Source organism: Pleurodeles waltl, chromosome 7 (assembly GCF_031143425.1).
Source record: "Pleurodeles waltl isolate 20211129_DDA chromosome 7, aPleWal1.hap1.20221129, whole genome shotgun sequence".
In the NCBI taxonomy this organism is placed as follows: domain Eukaryota; kingdom Metazoa; phylum Chordata; class Amphibia; order Caudata; family Salamandridae; genus Pleurodeles; species Pleurodeles waltl.
In genome coordinates, this window is record NC_090446.1 from 180,158,017 (window position 1) to 180,174,444 (window position 16,428).

Here is a 16,428-nt window from a genome sequence, read left to right on the forward strand (position 1 = left end):
GGCAGTGTCAAAGAATATTCAATTCCAATTTGACATGTAAACACAATTAAATAGCCAGCAAGAGGTTAGTCTTATACTCATATAAAATCTTTGCTGACAAACATCAACCAGGACATATGAAAGCCACCGGGAAGGCCACTTAAAACAGTAATAGACCAAGTGCCTTAACCTCCACCTTTGTATATGGAAGAATTTCTGAATACTTTGGTAAAAGAATCTGAGTCACTTATAAAATGATGGTGATTTGTTTAGATAGTGGGCAAGAGTTTAGACTGAACACAGCCAGTTACATTAGATGGTGTGAACATTTACTTGGCAATAACCCATCAAGAAGGTAAGGTAGGTATGGTGGCAGCAGATGGAATTCTACTTAAAAAGGGAAAATCTTGTCAGAAACAAAGTATTTCTGTACAATTGCTACATATACTGCGTTACTATAATTACTTTAGATGTAAGAAGAATATTAGTGTTCAACATCAGGTACAGCTCGAGTACACCCTTAATAGACGATGTTACTATGTAATTATTTGTGAAGAAAATATTTTGAAGGAAACAAAGTTAAGTAAATATATACATTTTTGAAGGACTACAGACAACATCATAGGCATTTGGCAAGGTGGTAAATAATTGTAACCAACATCTGGTAAATCTAGGTTACACTTTTTGGATGTGAAACTACAAATGCTTCAAATAACCATCAAGACAGTCATCTAAAGGAAACCCACCTAAAAAAAGACATACATGGAACTGACAAGCTTCCTCCCGCGAGGAATCATGAGAACTACATACTACCAGGTTCTATACTCTCAAACGATTATCACTAACCTTTATGAGTATGAAAGATAGAACAAGGGAATCTACCTGACAATTTCTGACAAAGGATATAACTGGCAAACACTGCAAGTTGCAAAATAAAAAACAATGTCGATGACACATGGAAGTACTAGTCAAGTACAACATTTATCTTAAAATACTCATCAGTGCCACTACAAATTAACAAGTTTTATTTAAACATTGGGATAGGATTGAAAAGAAAGAGAAATTGAAGCAACTGTTTTTCCAAAAACATCATCTGTGTATACTAGGAAAAGAACCTAAAACACAAAAAGCAAGATATCGTAGCTCAAGAAGAACACTTGGGCATTTTCATACTTAAACGGCATAAAAGTGAAGCCTTGCTCTGTTATTACACAAGCAACAGTATATAAGCAATAGACAAAGTGTGATGTGCGAGTGGATTTTTTATGTAGCAAACCCAACAGTATACCAAATCTGAATTGCAATGAACATCAGTCAAACATGAAGAATAATATCAAACAATCCCCAGAAGCCAGTCACTGTAACGAACAATAAGCATTTGCAATGCAATACGTCTCGCATTTGCTTGAGTTAGAGCTACTGGCGTTGTAAACGCATACCTGGACTCTTCTTGCCACATAAATAGGCCAACCCTGCCACAAAGTTTGGTCCTCTCTGCCACATAATTCCAGTGGCCCTGCATATAACTAAAGCACTTCCACTTACCTTCTTCCTCTATCTGCAGCAAAAGAATGAAGATATTGCCAATAATTATTATATTTTAAGGGTCGAGCCTGCGCTAGCATGCGCTTGCGCATGCGTATCGCTTGCGAGACGCTTTAGTAGTTAGAAGAGGGCTCGAAGCCCCGTCCATGTCACATCAGTGTCTTTCATTGGTTCGTGGGCTTGCTTTTTAAAATCTGCTTACTTTCATTAGTGGAAGGCATGCATACGTCATGCCTTTTCCAGTGGTTAGCCCTCCTCAAGCGCAGCGACAAAGTACTCAAAACCTACAAGGCTCGCTGTTTTCCAACCGGTTTGTGGACTACTTTTTATCTTTTTTCGCAGCGCGATCTCACTTGGCAGAAGTCGAGTGCTTTGCATGACATCGACCCTGTTACTAGATAAATGCACTTTTTTCCAATAGGTTTCACTACGAGTGAACTGTAGCAGCATGATTAAATGTTTTGAAAAATAAGTGCCCCGCAAAGCATTATGAAGCAACTTTCCTGAGTGCAGTAAATTTTGTAATCGGCTCTCCTGTTACGCTGAGAGATGCTTTGAGGATTTCTGAGGTTTTTTCGGTGTTAAATGCTCCAGTTTGTATATTTTTCAACTGCTAAACTTGTTAAGTGGTACTCATGTAAAGCGCTCCTCAGATCTCGGTCACGCTATATGAAACTTCATGTAACTCAGATGGAGTTTGCGCTATATGAACCTTTAAAAAAAAAAAAACATTTACATTAAATTAAAAAGAATCCTCCTCAAGCTTGCAGCCTTTGTGTGCAGACAAACAAAGAAACAGTGGCATGTCCAAAACAAGGACGGTGAAGAAACAACACACCGCCAGGCAAAAGAAAAAAGTAATGCACCACACTAAGGTATATGGCCGATTATGCTATAATCCATGTAACAGGGTCATTATGTTTAACTGCAAGTCGATTTTTCCTGATTTATTATTTTTCCTGCATCCTACAGTTTTTTCTGTAACCACAAGTAAATATGGCTGTTTATTTCTAGTTTCTAAGTGAGGCTTATTTCATACTTGCAGTAATGAACCAATGGTACAGATTCAATATAGTCTTTAAAAAGAAAACGTGGATCTCAATTTTTGCTACAAGACAGCCTCTTGTATATTTGGTGGAAAAAATAAATATTTTATTTTTACAGCCAGTGTTATATACCTGTGATGTAGTGTGTATATTTTTAATTCCCAATGCTTGTAGTTTCGGGTGGGGCTACAGTTGTGTTCGAAAAGTAAACAAACTTTGAAAGCACCAGCATATCATTGAAACTGTGGTGATGCTCTAATTTTTTTTCAGCTTTTAATATGTGCCGGCTGGACCCACGCCCAGGGGTAACGGCCTCCAGAGTGGCGCTGCCAAATAAAAGTGTGTTTAAACACTTTCTAAAGGCTGCTCGTGCCTTTTTCCTGCTTTTGCCCGTCTTTCTTTTAATGGTGCCTCCCTAATTTTGCTCCCCTCACCTTCCTCTTAGTCCTCCCAAATGTTCAATACATAGATAGTTAAAGAGGAGGAGTGGATGAAGGTACATAATTTGGTTTCGCCCAGGGCACTCTCGAAAGGCCAGCTCTGGATAGGAGGTTAGAGTAAAAGCTGGTAGTTTTTTTCTTTGTGTATTATTTTGTTGGTATGGGTGATCATGTTTTCCATCCAAATTTGAAACAAATGTGGGCCTCGAACCATCTTTTCACAAAATCTGCTTCTGCTTACCACAGACTAGAAAAAAACATGAACAGCAACAAGTCGAAAAGAGCTTGCGCGCTCCACCTAAAAAAAAAAAAATAACAGCAGGCAGTATCCTGCAGTATTCACAAGGTTATTGACAGGCACACAAGCTGCAGGCATTGTGTTCTATAGCTTTTCTTCCTGACCACCAGAAATCTGATTGTCCACCATTCTAACCGACTAAACCTGAAGGAGGGGCTTGGCGTGGGGGGGGGGGGGGAATTAGTGGAGCTGTGCTAGAACCATCTGATTGACTCCTAGACAAGACTAAAATCGACATGCAAATCTAAAATTAAGGCGACATAAAAATCCAAGCATTGTGCTATACGTTAGCACTGTGGTTCCCAACCTTTCGACTTCTGTGGACCCCCACTTTATCATTACTCGAACCCAGGGAACCCCCACTGAATCATTAATTGAATCTGGGGACCCCCCCACTGAGTCATTACTGAAAGTTGGGACCTAATCTGTTAATATTAATTAATTTTCTAAGAAGTTGCGGACCCCCTGAGGAGGCTTTGCGGCCCCCAGGGGTTCCTGGACCACAGGTTGGGAACCAATGCGGTTAGCATACAGTTCATAAGTGTGTACTTAGAACACTTCACAGTGTGCACCATTAAACTAAACATCCCCTACTGCACACAATAACCACAAGGGATTCTGAGCACATGCTATTTTTAAACATAAGAACTGCATTTTCTTTGGTCAAGTCAAAATGGCTTTAATGCTTGAAACAACACCCACCTTTGCTTGTGGCTTATGCGGCCAATTGCACACCCCACCTTCTTGGGCAGTGCTCAGTATCAGAATAAGTTCACCAGTACCCATAAAATTAAACTCTGACAAACATGTAAATATCTAATGCAGTACTTAACGTTTTTAAGAAATAATGTCACTTCATTTATTTGCAAAGTACTTTAATACAACACTACACAGTTATCGTGCAGCGCTTACTGTAGCAATAAACTGTGTATCCCTCCCCAGAAACGTTTACTCCGAATATCAAATTAGCAGCATAACATTGCAAGTGTCTAGTTTTGTTTGAGGGGAGGTCAGCAAAACAATGACACTACATCTCAAATTACGCGATTTAAGGATTTCTGCTAAATGGATTTTTAAATAAAACGAATGGACATGGGTGTCTCTCACAAAGTACACGCGCGGTTATTTGTGCTCCATAGAAAAATCTCTCTGGCAGCGAAGCAAAACATCTCAGGTTCTGTCAGCTTTCATTATACGGACGCTTCTCAGCTTGTTATATGATAAAAGTCCTGGGGTTGTTTTTTTGCCACCATATCGAAAAAATAAAAGACAGATGAAGCCCTCTGTGGCTTGACACGGGCTGCATGAAACGGTCATGAGTGAACAACAGATTCACACACTAGGCGCTAACTTTTGAAAACGGTGTTACATTAGAAGAAATGAGAGTGCTCCGAGAAAGTCCTTGAATTAAGCTGTCCGTTAATTAGCAATAATGGTGTCTGTATTTTCGCAGGTCAGCGTGCCCACTCGAACTGGAAAAGGATTACCTTTTATCGTAGCAAAACTACAACAGCTTGATTCAGCCCGACGCCCGCCCTGCCTCGAATGGGGGCTCGGTTATTTGCAGATGGGAAATGATAATTCCGTAGACGGACTGGAAGTAAAGATCTGTTCGTGAGACAGCAAGCACCTAGTGCAAACATCAGAGAACAGACCTGTCCCATGTCTGGCACGGGCAGCTAACCACGCCTGCATTCTGATTTACATGCTGTTACTCAAGTCGGAAAGAAACAAGTTGGCGCTCTATGAAACTTCAAAGAGGCACGGCCGGCATGAGCAGGGAGGGAGAGGGGGAGAGAGAGACGGAGAGAAAAAACAAAAAAAACAAAAAACAAGCATTTGCAATGCAGCGGGTCTAGCGTTACGCCAGCTAGAGGTATTAGCGTTGTAAACTCCTAACCGGACTTTTCTTGCCACATTAAATGAGGGAAAAATAAACGAGCGCCATTGTACTGCGAATTAGAGAGAAAAAGTAGTCCAGAAACCCTAGGGAGAACATGGAGCCTCGTAAGTTTCTAGTAGTTCCCCGGTGCTCTCGAGTAGGGCTTAACACAGGAAAAGGCATGAGGTATGCATGCCATTCAGGAATGAAAACAAGCGAACCAATGAAAGTGAGTGACGTAACATGGGCGTGGTTAGAATCCCCCTAAAGAGAGATTAGAAGAGGGATGGAGGCTTAGCACTCACCCCTAAAAAGTAGTTCCCCAGGCTGAACTATATCGGCAATCCGTGTAACAGGGTCAGTCTCCAAGGCGTAATAAAGCAGGCCTCAAGGCGGGATAAATGTAAAGCATTTACCAATGACATCAAGGGATTTTTTTAAGGAAAGCCCACGAATGAATGAAAGTGATGGGTGGGCGGGGGGCATGATTAAAAGCCCACAGATAGTTAACATTTCGAAAAACGTTTGCGCGCTGGACCTAAAAATACATGGAATCACAAACAGAAATTCCAAATAGTAATCTTTAGACACTGTTGGCTAACAGTTGAAGACAGACAATTATTTCAACAACAGTGATAACCCTAGGCGAACCAACTGAACGTGATTTCCGCAAGATGAGCAAGCAAGCAGTAAAATAAAAGTGCAACGCAGATGTTGTAGCTGCCATGGCTGCAGGGCCCAACTGCGCTTCAGCGTGGACAGTTTTATCGTTTCCACGGGCCCACTTACAGGCAATGCACGACACAGGCTCCCTACAGGTTAGCTGGGCGCTGGGCATGCATGGCTGCGCGCGAGGACCTGTGGCCAATCTCCATTTAATCAAACTTAATATACCAACAACAGACTTGTGATTGAGGCACATCAAAAGGTACCTTGATCTGCGAGCTATAGTACCCACTTTCTGAGAGAGAACCGAAGTGAGGAGAAGGCCAGCACGGAGACCTGATGGGATAAGGAAAGAAGTGAGAGGGCCAAAGAAGCAAGTGTGGGTACCGCCATCATCACCAGGGCAGAAGTAGGCGGGTAACTCTTTTCTCTCAAACCTGGCCCTCGCAGCAACAAGCAGTGGAAGTATTCTGGCATCTGCACCGAGGGAAATGAAATGTGTGCATCAGATAGAAGAAAGACGCACAAGAGAGTGCTTAAACGGGCAAAGTGGATGCATGCAGTGCCATGGTTACCCCACAGTAACACGAGGCTAGACAAATTACAAAATTCCTTGATAAAAGATTTTTACCTACGCGGTGCTAAACCAAAAGACCAAAGCTCGGCTATAAATATCACAGACAACAAAAAATGCTGCGACCACAGATATGTGTTATAAATGACTGAGTCTTTAATGGAAACCATTTCCAGGGGTGTTAAAGGTGGAATAAGCTCCGTCAAAAACAATCTGAAGAAAGATCTTCTAGAAATCAATCAGAGTTCAGGTTTCAGAACTAGGGAGCAACAGTGGATATTAGATCTACAGAACAGGCGTGGATGTGGTCCAGATTATCTACTCTGGGAGAGCGAAATAGTAATGTTGAAGAGAGGAATACATCTGGGTAACAGGTCATGAATAAATAGCACGAGCTCCAAGTGTTAAGACCTATGTACAGGAACGTTTCTTTGAAATTGTGGGTGCTCACGAAGATGCACCAATGCACCATGACAGCACACAGCGACAGATGCCGTGGGCCACCAAATATCTTAAGGACAGTCCACTGTATTGAGGCGAAGAAGGACATTCTGGCAGGAATAATGGAATGAATATTATTCATTTTTTTGAGGATATTAGTATCAGATACACTGTACTTAGATCTGGTGAAGTGTCGCTCTGCAGAGAAGAACAAAATTCAAACCTGTAACTGAAAATAGTTCACATTTTGGTGTACACAACAGCTGGGGTGTCACTATTGAATGGAACGGGTGGTAGCACAAAGGTAAAGTTATTGCTTGTGGCCAGGCAAATCGCATGCCTCGACCAAAGGGGGTGACATTTGGACAGCAGGTCTGGGAAGCGCAGAGGGGCACCAAAAGAGCTCAACCGCCGGCAGTGACAGGAAAGAACAGAGAGAGCTCACAAACAGAACAGTCTGTGAAAGAGAACTACAGAGATGTAATCCAACACGTGAGGTGAGTGAGTTGATTATCTGATGAAGCTCTGCAAGAGAAGGTTAACTCAGGTAACTCAAACTGCTGCTTGATGGGATTATTCCAAACCCAGAGGTGGAAGTCTGGGCAGAAACAAGCTCAGAGGAGAGATACAAATTTGGGTAGTTTGAACAGGTAATGTGATGGCCTGGACAGGGGATACTGAGGTCCTACCATTTGATCAAAGGTATCAGCTGGACTAGCCAATGGTCTCAGAGCAAGTACCCAGCATAGGCACAGCATGCCGTCATCACCACAATACTTGAAGTTGTCCCCACTGCTTCAATGACCTAGAAATAATCAGGACAAGGTGGTTCTGTGCAATGTGGATATCCAAGCCACAGTCATATTGGCTTTCATAACGGTGCATCCAAAACTTTATACATTTTCATTAACTCCTGAAGACCCCTCCTACTTGTCGCACTAAAATCTTAGCAAAGGTTCTGCAGTTGGCAGAAACCATCCAGTCCCTGCAACACTGGACTAGACTGTGTTGGCTTTGGGCTGTAATAACACCCACAGTAGTCTTAGTCTCCATTAGGCTATAGCTGAAGTAATGCGAGACAAGACAAGGGAAGATAATGCTTCAATTTGCATGAAAAAGTATCCGACAACTTATTATCGGGTTAGAGGCAAATCATATAGTACCTTAATCAGGGCTGTCATCACTTCTATCTGTGATGAAAATTAAACAATTCCAGGACATCAAATGATTTTGCTTTACTCAGGGATACAACGCAAAATTGTTGATTGTCTTCTATCCTTTAGATTTAGGAATGGATCAGCTCTCTGCACTGGTGAAAGAGCAACATTTTTTTTTAACACAGATGTTGAATAAGTAAATCAAACTAAATGAGTCACATTTACATGTTACATGTAGCTCAAATGTTATTACCAGGGGTCCAGCCTCAGCAGCATTCCTTTATGGTCCTTCGCACAACTGAATAGTTTCTGCCATCTGGTATGAAGTGGAACTGAATGAAGTTCAAAATTTACTATTTGGCAAAACAACTCTGAGATTAGGATGGGCTTATGTAACTATGGTGCGTTCTGGATGAAGTTTCACATCTCAGCATCTTTATGAAAGGTAATCTAGATTTTTCTTTAAAACAATGTGATCTTGGCAATTAATGGAAGAAACAAGACATTGGTTATCTCTCCACCATGAAATGGATGGCAGCGATTTAGATGTCAGTTCTTCCAAAGATATTGCATGGATATCCAAATGTTTCCTTCTGCTTTAGTAGTTAGCATTCAGACACACGGATGCAGTTCGGACAGATCATTATGAGATGGTTAGAAGGGTTTGGATGTAACATATCTGTGATTCATGCGAGCTGTCTGTCATTGGATATGCTAAATTCTTCTTAGTGGTCCCAGAAGCTGCATATAGCTAAATGGCTCACACATGCTTACGATTTGTAAAGGGAAAAAGTCTGTATTATCATCTGAAAATTGCTCCTCATGTGTGGCTTTTTAAATGTCACAATTTAAAGAGCCTGAACTTTAAAAACAAATTATTAGCCACAAAAGTGATGGTGGTTAGAACCTGGCCTTAAATCGAGAGCTGGCTGAATTGCACAGAACCCGTATTTAGAATGGGATAAGCTGAATTTCTGTGTATCCACCACCAACTGGGGAACTTATAATTATGTGATCCTGGAAGAGTGGATTGAAACTAAGTGGTTCCAGGCATTCATCGTGGTATGCCAAATTCAAACAGCTTATCACAAATGCTATCCAAACAGAAGCCACCAGATAATAGATTTCTGGATGTACTGTTATGGGAGTGTGAAAGCAGAAACCGTGTCAAAGTGGTATATCAAATGGTAGCCAGCAAAGACAGAATTAAGGCCAAGGACAGGACTTGAGGGAAGCATAGTGGACTCAAGGCTTTGTTCTGCCTAGGAAAGTGTACAGTAATGCAGTTTTTAATACCAGCCCACTACTTACCAGACCCTAATGGTCAAGGAACAGTTTGACCGACAGCAATCAGGGGATAGGCCAGATGTGTAGTTGTTGATTGGTATGTTTCTTCAACTGATATTGGGCTGCCTATGCAGAAACAATTCTGGAAGGGAAATGTTTGCATCTATAAGATTTCGCCAATCATAGGCTAGAAATCTCTAATCTACAGCAAGTAGTGGGTCTTATATTTATAAAGAGAAAGGTGGCAACCATTTGAAAATTCCCATAACTGGCACACCCACTAGCTAAGAGATGGACTGCTTTGTTGCATCTCTTACAGGAAACCTCTGGTGTACTGCACTGGAAGATGGATATGGTGGAAAGTGAAATGATTCGCAGCTAGCTATTGATAAAAAAAACCTGCTACACATGGACGCTGAGATACTAGTTCTTCCAATTGTCCTAATTCCATAATACTTAGGTGTATACATTTATGTACCATCACAAGGCTAAAATAATGCTTTATTTTCTATGCTGATGCATTTTTAATCTTTAGAAAGATTGTGCTTAAGATGGGAGATAGAAGATCCAACTTTTTTTTTTTTGGAAGAGCTGGTTGGAGGAAGCAACATGGGTGGAGTGTGAGGAAGCAACATAGAGGGGCTAGTGGAGGCTAAAGCAACATAGGCGCCAGAAGCAACATGAAAGGTGTGTGTGGGTGAGCTGGGGGAGGGGGGGAGAAGCAAACGGTAGAGTGGAAGAGCAACATGGAGTGCGGAGGGCATGGGAGAAAAGCAAATGGGTGAGAAAGAGAGGGCAACATGGAGCTGGGAGAAGCCTCTGGGCAAGAAAGCAGTGCAGGCAGATGAAGCACTTGAGGGTGAGCACATCAAAGAGAGATTGGGAAAAACCATACAAGTGAGAGAGAGCAGCATGGAAGACAGAAGAAAAGCACATTACAGAGACAGCTGGAAAACACATGCACTCTGATGGAGTGCTTACATAAAAATGGAGAAAGTAGCACCTGAAAAAGCAAGCAATATAAGGATACAGAAATGCATTCATGCTCCGGATTGTCGGGGGGGGGTACACGTAGAGGAAGAAAAGACCACACACGCGAACAAAAAAGAAGTAAACAAATCAGAGTGAAAATGAAGCCAACTAATAAAAATGCAAAGGGGTGGGCTGGATGCCCACTGAAAGCGAACAATAAATTGTGCAAGAGACAGCATATATACTCAGCAGGTGATCCCTAAACATGAACACTTTCCTCAAACCTCCATTATCTAGTTTTTCCTCAAATAAACACCAGCCACCTGTGGTAAATGATGCAATGCAAAGCTGAGGAGCTAGAATGTCTCTATGTAATACACAGCCTAGAGCTGGCAAAGAACATATATCAAGCTATACCAGTGCCTTTACCCGCACTGTATCAAATGCACAATGATAGCACAAGAATCCAGGGAAAGCATGTGCTGACATGTGAATACCTACATCATTCCACAAGCACAGAGTTTTAGATAAAAGGTAGCACAATAATCAAAAAACAATTACTTTAAAGGCCCATTCTGAGTTTGGCTAAAAAATCCTGGGTAAGGAGGAAGACTAATGGCCTCCCTACTTTCCAAGTTTTTCGGTCACATCGCGAGACCCAATAAAACGGAAAACGTTTCTTTGCATACTTTCCTGCTGTTAAAAGCAGAAGGAAACGTGCATTGAAACAGACCTGGGTTAGGAAAAAACATGAATTGGCACAGTAATTCTGTTTCCAGCATGCTAATCTGCATTCTGCGCCCAGTACTTTGAATGTTAAGTAACTCCCATGGCGATACCTGCCAGAATCACAATTAATAGTAGACCCCACGAAGAGTCACAGCTTATAAGAAACTCAGGCTTCAAGTTCCAGCATGCTGCAAACAAGATCCTAGTGCACAAGTACACTGGAATGGTAGAAACAGAGATACCTTTGGTCAAACACACTATGTGGTGTCTCAGAGTATCGCAGATAAGATCCCTGTGCATAGTGAGAGGCGCTTTATCGCACATAAACTATTTGTTGCACCTGAGAGAGAGTGACATGCAGCTAATTTCTTCTAATACAAACTGTACTAGGGCATGATATATACGCATGACACAAATATACACACTTCAGACACACAATTAAGAGTGTATAATCCACATAAAAAAATATCACAACTAACACCATTAAAAAAATAAATATGGAACGGACCAACAATATCATAAACTCAGTAGGGACTTGTGTAGTACTGGAACTAATAACGGATGCTTACACAAATATGACTCTTCAGCCCCAGTCCCTCAAGCAATAGCACATGAATTCAAACATAAGGTTTCAGGAAATTTCGAGGCGACTCTGGATTTCTCATGTAAAACACCAAAAAGAGTACTCACCGAGGTGAAGTCCTGCACGGAGATAAAGAAAGGAGTAGAAAAGAACATATTAGGGAGTTCAATGAGAAATAAAAAAAGTCTAGACATGCTACAAAAAAAACAAACTGCATGTTTGTCTTTGAGACGTTTATTCAGCCCTACCCTAGACTATCTGCTACAGAGCCCTCTGTTGTGGGATGCAAAGTAGCGATTGTCACAAGCAATGTGATACACATAGTATTTGTTTAGGTGATTTTGAAAACTCTAAAAGGAAATTTAGTTTTTATTACATGCAGCCTACTGACTATGTATATTGATTGCCTTTAAAAAAATCTAGAGTCTCTCAACTATCATAAAGCAATAGTATTGTTCCACATAAGCCCTTGTTGGTGAGCAGAATACAAGAAAACTGTTGTGCTGGACTGCCAGAGAATGGGGAACATAGGAATACAGAGTCCTGCCACGTAATCCAACTCACACAGGTGTAAGCATACAATTATAATGTGTAACTGGAAGAATCCATATTAAACATTTCAGGAAATCACAATCCTACTGTTAAAACCAGATGCAGAAATCTCCAAGGATTCCATGGAGCTTTCCTTTGCAAGAGTCTCACATATATAAACACATATATAAACCTGTGGGAGAGGGTAACACTGTAACCTGTAAAATAAATCCCCAAGAATGTTGCAGCTAAGATGGAGGTATGACTGGTGACAGCCAGAGGATGGGAGAGAAAACCACAATTTTGAATCTTATTTATGCACCCAACATACTACTTAAATATTAATTTGGTTTGAATCAAATGTGTGCTTTGCTATGTAGAATTTGAAATCTGGTTTGCAAATTTGTTCTACTATACTACTTGAAAAGAGTCGTGTAAAACAGAAAGGAGCTGCTTGAAAATTTGAAAAAGAAGTTAACTTTCTGGAAAACGTCAACATTTCCTTAATTAAGATATGTCTATATTTAAACAAAGGCTCTAAAACCGACCCACAACCAGTTAAGACTGGTGTGCCAGTAGGGGTTATAAACACTTAAAAAGTTTTTAAAGCACAGGTACCTTTGGGGCAGAAATAGTACAAGATGTTGAGGACTATGATGCTGAAATACAAAACAACTGTCCAAACCAAACCATTATTTGAGGTTAACACAAAATTCCATTGAATCAATTAAAGCTAGAATTCTGAGAGGTGACAACGAGGGCAAAAGAAAATGACTTTCTTAGCCCCCAAATGATTAAAGCACCTCAGGGTACCTATACTTTATATGCTCCCAAAAGTAAATAATAGTTTAGAACACCCACCTAGTAGACCAATCTTATCTGGCTCAGTTTTGGAGCTTTTGGGTGAATATATAAACGCCTTTGTTAAAGATGATGTCTCCACACTGGAAACCTATACACGGGACAGTATGTAGATAATTAATCTGAAAGGCTTGCCCTTTGACTCGCAGAAGGAGAGGTGAGTAACTATGGATATTAACTCCCTCTATACCCGCATACTACAGCAAGAGAGCACATAAACCATTGAACAGGTCCTCAATGCACGTCCCAGACCCCATAAGGCACCCACAGAGCACATATTGATCTTTTGACAATTGTTCTCACTACTAATTATTTGAAATGTGATAATCAGTAATACTAGAGGGTGGCAGTACTTTGATGGGAGTCGTCTTTGCCCAACATCTAGCAAATATTTTTGTAGATGCTGTTGGGCGTCAATTTGTCTCATCAGATCTTAATCCTTGCAGGTCTTCCCTAAAATGTTGGAAACTGTATACTCGAAGTTTTTATGATATGGGAAAACTCAGCTGCAAAGCTAGAGGAGCTTGTGACATACCTTAATCAGACCCAGGCTAACTTACACTTCACTTGCCACTGTGATAATCACAGTGCTAATATTACTTATCAAGATCTTCTAATCAAAAACGATGAAGGGAAATGAATAACATCTCTGTACATGAGGCCCACCAAAAGAATTACTCTTTTTCTATAACATAGGTCTTATCCGCGGTCCCTTAGGGATGGTCTTCCCTATGGCCAGTTTTCAAGGCTAAGACTGTACCCACAAAACTGATTATTTTAAGGAAGCTTATACATTACGGGGCAGATTGCCTGAAAGAGGCAGTCCACGGAATACTATTTACATATCCTTTGCTTAGATTTTTCACTTGCAACACAATGGCAGCTACTAAATGGTTAACTTGTTTTACACCCTGGCACTGACTGGCTTGCGCAGGGTTGTGCCTCCTCCACTGTGATGAGCAGTGTCAATGCCCCTGCTCACACAGAGGATTGAACAGCATGATGCTTTTCAGGCCTCGTTTTGGGGCAGTCTTTTACGCTCCTTCCTGTACTGTCAGCTGCTTTATCAGCGCACTGACTCACGGCAGCAGACTGTCATTTGGTTGGGGCCTAATACAGTTGTGTAACTTTGCACCCATTGCTAGCGGTAGCTCTTGGTCACTCGGGGGTGAGTTTTTTCCTCAGTTAATGATTTTAATCAGGAATTGCCCTTTTTCTTTACTTTTATGGAATGCATACTTTTTCTCATGATTCTTACAATTACGGGCTATGCTCCTCTGAGTGAGAACATATTTCACTAAGGTGTACTTGCTATTTTATTGAGACACATCCAAAACAGTTGTTAGCAATTTCTATCCCCTATTAACAAGGGATGTTCAGGTAAACTCCTCACATATGATCATGTCTCATCATCATTTAACTTTATTTCGGTAAGTAAAAAACAAACCATTAAAGTACAATACACAACAAAGAGAAAAAGGGCTTCTTAAAAGCAGGGGGGTACTAAAAAAATAAGGTAAAAGCACAGTTAAAAGGGACAAGACAAGTTTAAAAAACAAACAAGAAATAAGCAGCCAGATAAACATCACTTAATATAAAAAAAGGCTGTGCTCAATAATGAGAATAGTTACCTGAATCAGCAATGGTTAAAAATATAATACACCAATATCTATATCCAATGGAGCAATCACACATCCAAATTGACAAATATACATAAATAAGTCTAAAAATTAATTCCCCACTCTTGCTCCTTAAAATTGCTAACCTCAGATGTCAGAATAATACAGATTTTTTTATTTTATTTTTTCCCCCCATTAATAAAACTGTCTGGGTGGATGAGTTTCGTTTTAAAATTCTCACGACATAAAATGAGGGATCAGTTCCATAGGACTATAAATAATCCATAATAAACCAAACCAAGGTCTATTTCCTGTGCAACAAAAACTGCAATCATACATCCAAGTTCAGTTAATATACATAAATAAAACTAAACAATGACTACACAGTTTTGTCCCTTAACCTTGCTAGTCTCAACCGCCAGATAGACTCGAGAAATCTTGCCACAGGTAGAGCTATCTGGACGGACCGGTCACATTTTAAAATTCTCTCAGCGTGGAGACAGGATCTAACCCCTAATTGTTTGCAAAGCGGGATGAGCCAAAGTGCTCTTTGTTTGTGATATGCTTGACAATGGAAGAAAACGTGTGGAACAGTTTCTTCACTTTTACAACCCATCGGGCAACATTTAGATCTATTAGTTGAACTGGACCATTTGTACGTAAAGCAGCACAGAGGGAGAGACCCGATCCTAAACCTGATAAAAAGGGCACGAGCAAATGGAGATAACTTTGCATCCAAAAAGGGCTCAAATTCGTAATGACATTTAACAAGTAAAAAATTGTCGGACATAGACAATGGAATGGAACTAGCAAATTGTCCAACCTGAACATTATGCCAGTAAGCATCCTTTAGCAGCTGTGCAGCATTTTTAGGAATAGAAATAGGATCATGCCAATAGGAACCTAAGCCACGCCGAGAAAAGGATTGTTCAACAAAAACACACTATTTAGATTTAATACTAGAGTCACGGCCCACCACATTGAGAAGGCCACACCGAAAAGGAGTTAGGGCATCTGTTGTCCACAGCCAAATCCAAAACAGCAGAGGCCTTAGGGCAGCAATCTGTGATATTGAGAAAAGATTTAGGTCCAGGTGAATGGGCAAGGATGGGGTACTCGATGGAACCTTTAGCATCATTTTTAGAAACTGATTTTCCACCGTAGCCAGATTCGCCAAATTACAATGGCCCCAAAGTTCAGCTCCATATAAGGCGGCCCCTCTAGCTTGAGCTTTGTATATTTCCAGTGCAGGAGATATTGCAAATTTCGGGGAACTAGAGGCAAATCTGACAATTCCACCCGCCCTCTGCTTCAGGCATAATAAAGATTTATGGCGCTGGGCATGCCGAAGATGTGAATCTTCCACTTTAATACCTAGATAATCAAAGGTACCCACCCTTTCCAAGGGGACACCATCTAAGTATACGGGCCTCTTCAGTTTTTGCCTAATATCTCCAAAAACCATGTATTTTGTTTTTGCTGAATTAATTGATAACCCATGGTCAGTGCAAAACTCCAGGAACCCTTGCCCGCCCATCTTTTTAGGCCCAAGGGAATCCCCTGCAGTGCTCCAGTTCTTGTTCCCAAGTCTGGCTTGTTGCCTTTCCCTGCTGATGGGGCTGCCTTGGTTCACAATCCTAAACACATTGGTACTCAAGACCCCATTACTATAGTGGATACATCTGATGTGGACTGACTACGCTTCTCTAATCATTGCATGCCCTGTGGTCCACTTGTATTGTCTCAAAGACCTTAAATCAGCCTAGGTGGTCCCATTTCAAGTGCTTCTCTTTGCATCCCAATAGTAAATTCTAAATT

General features: G+C 40.9%; 1 protein-coding gene across 3 annotated transcripts in view; it reads right to left on the reverse strand.

The window, feature by feature from the left end:
- Nucleotides 1-16,428, reverse strand: part of LOC138303942 (ankyrin repeat domain-containing protein SOWAHA-like) — a 73,219-nt gene that overhangs the window by 21,402 nt on the left and 35,389 nt on the right. The window contains exon 8 of one of the 3 annotated variants that reach the window (XM_069243521.1): nt 11,574-11,718. The exons of 1 other annotated variant lie outside the window; for it this stretch is intronic. In XM_069243521.1, the coding sequence (XP_069099622.1) occupies nt 11,614-11,718 (105 nt within the window). In that variant the 3' untranslated portion in view covers nt 11,574-11,613. Of the gene's footprint in view, nt 1-11,573; nt 11,719-16,428 lie in introns of those variants that run through there. One more of the 3 variants, XM_069243520.1, reaches the window with a different exon arrangement.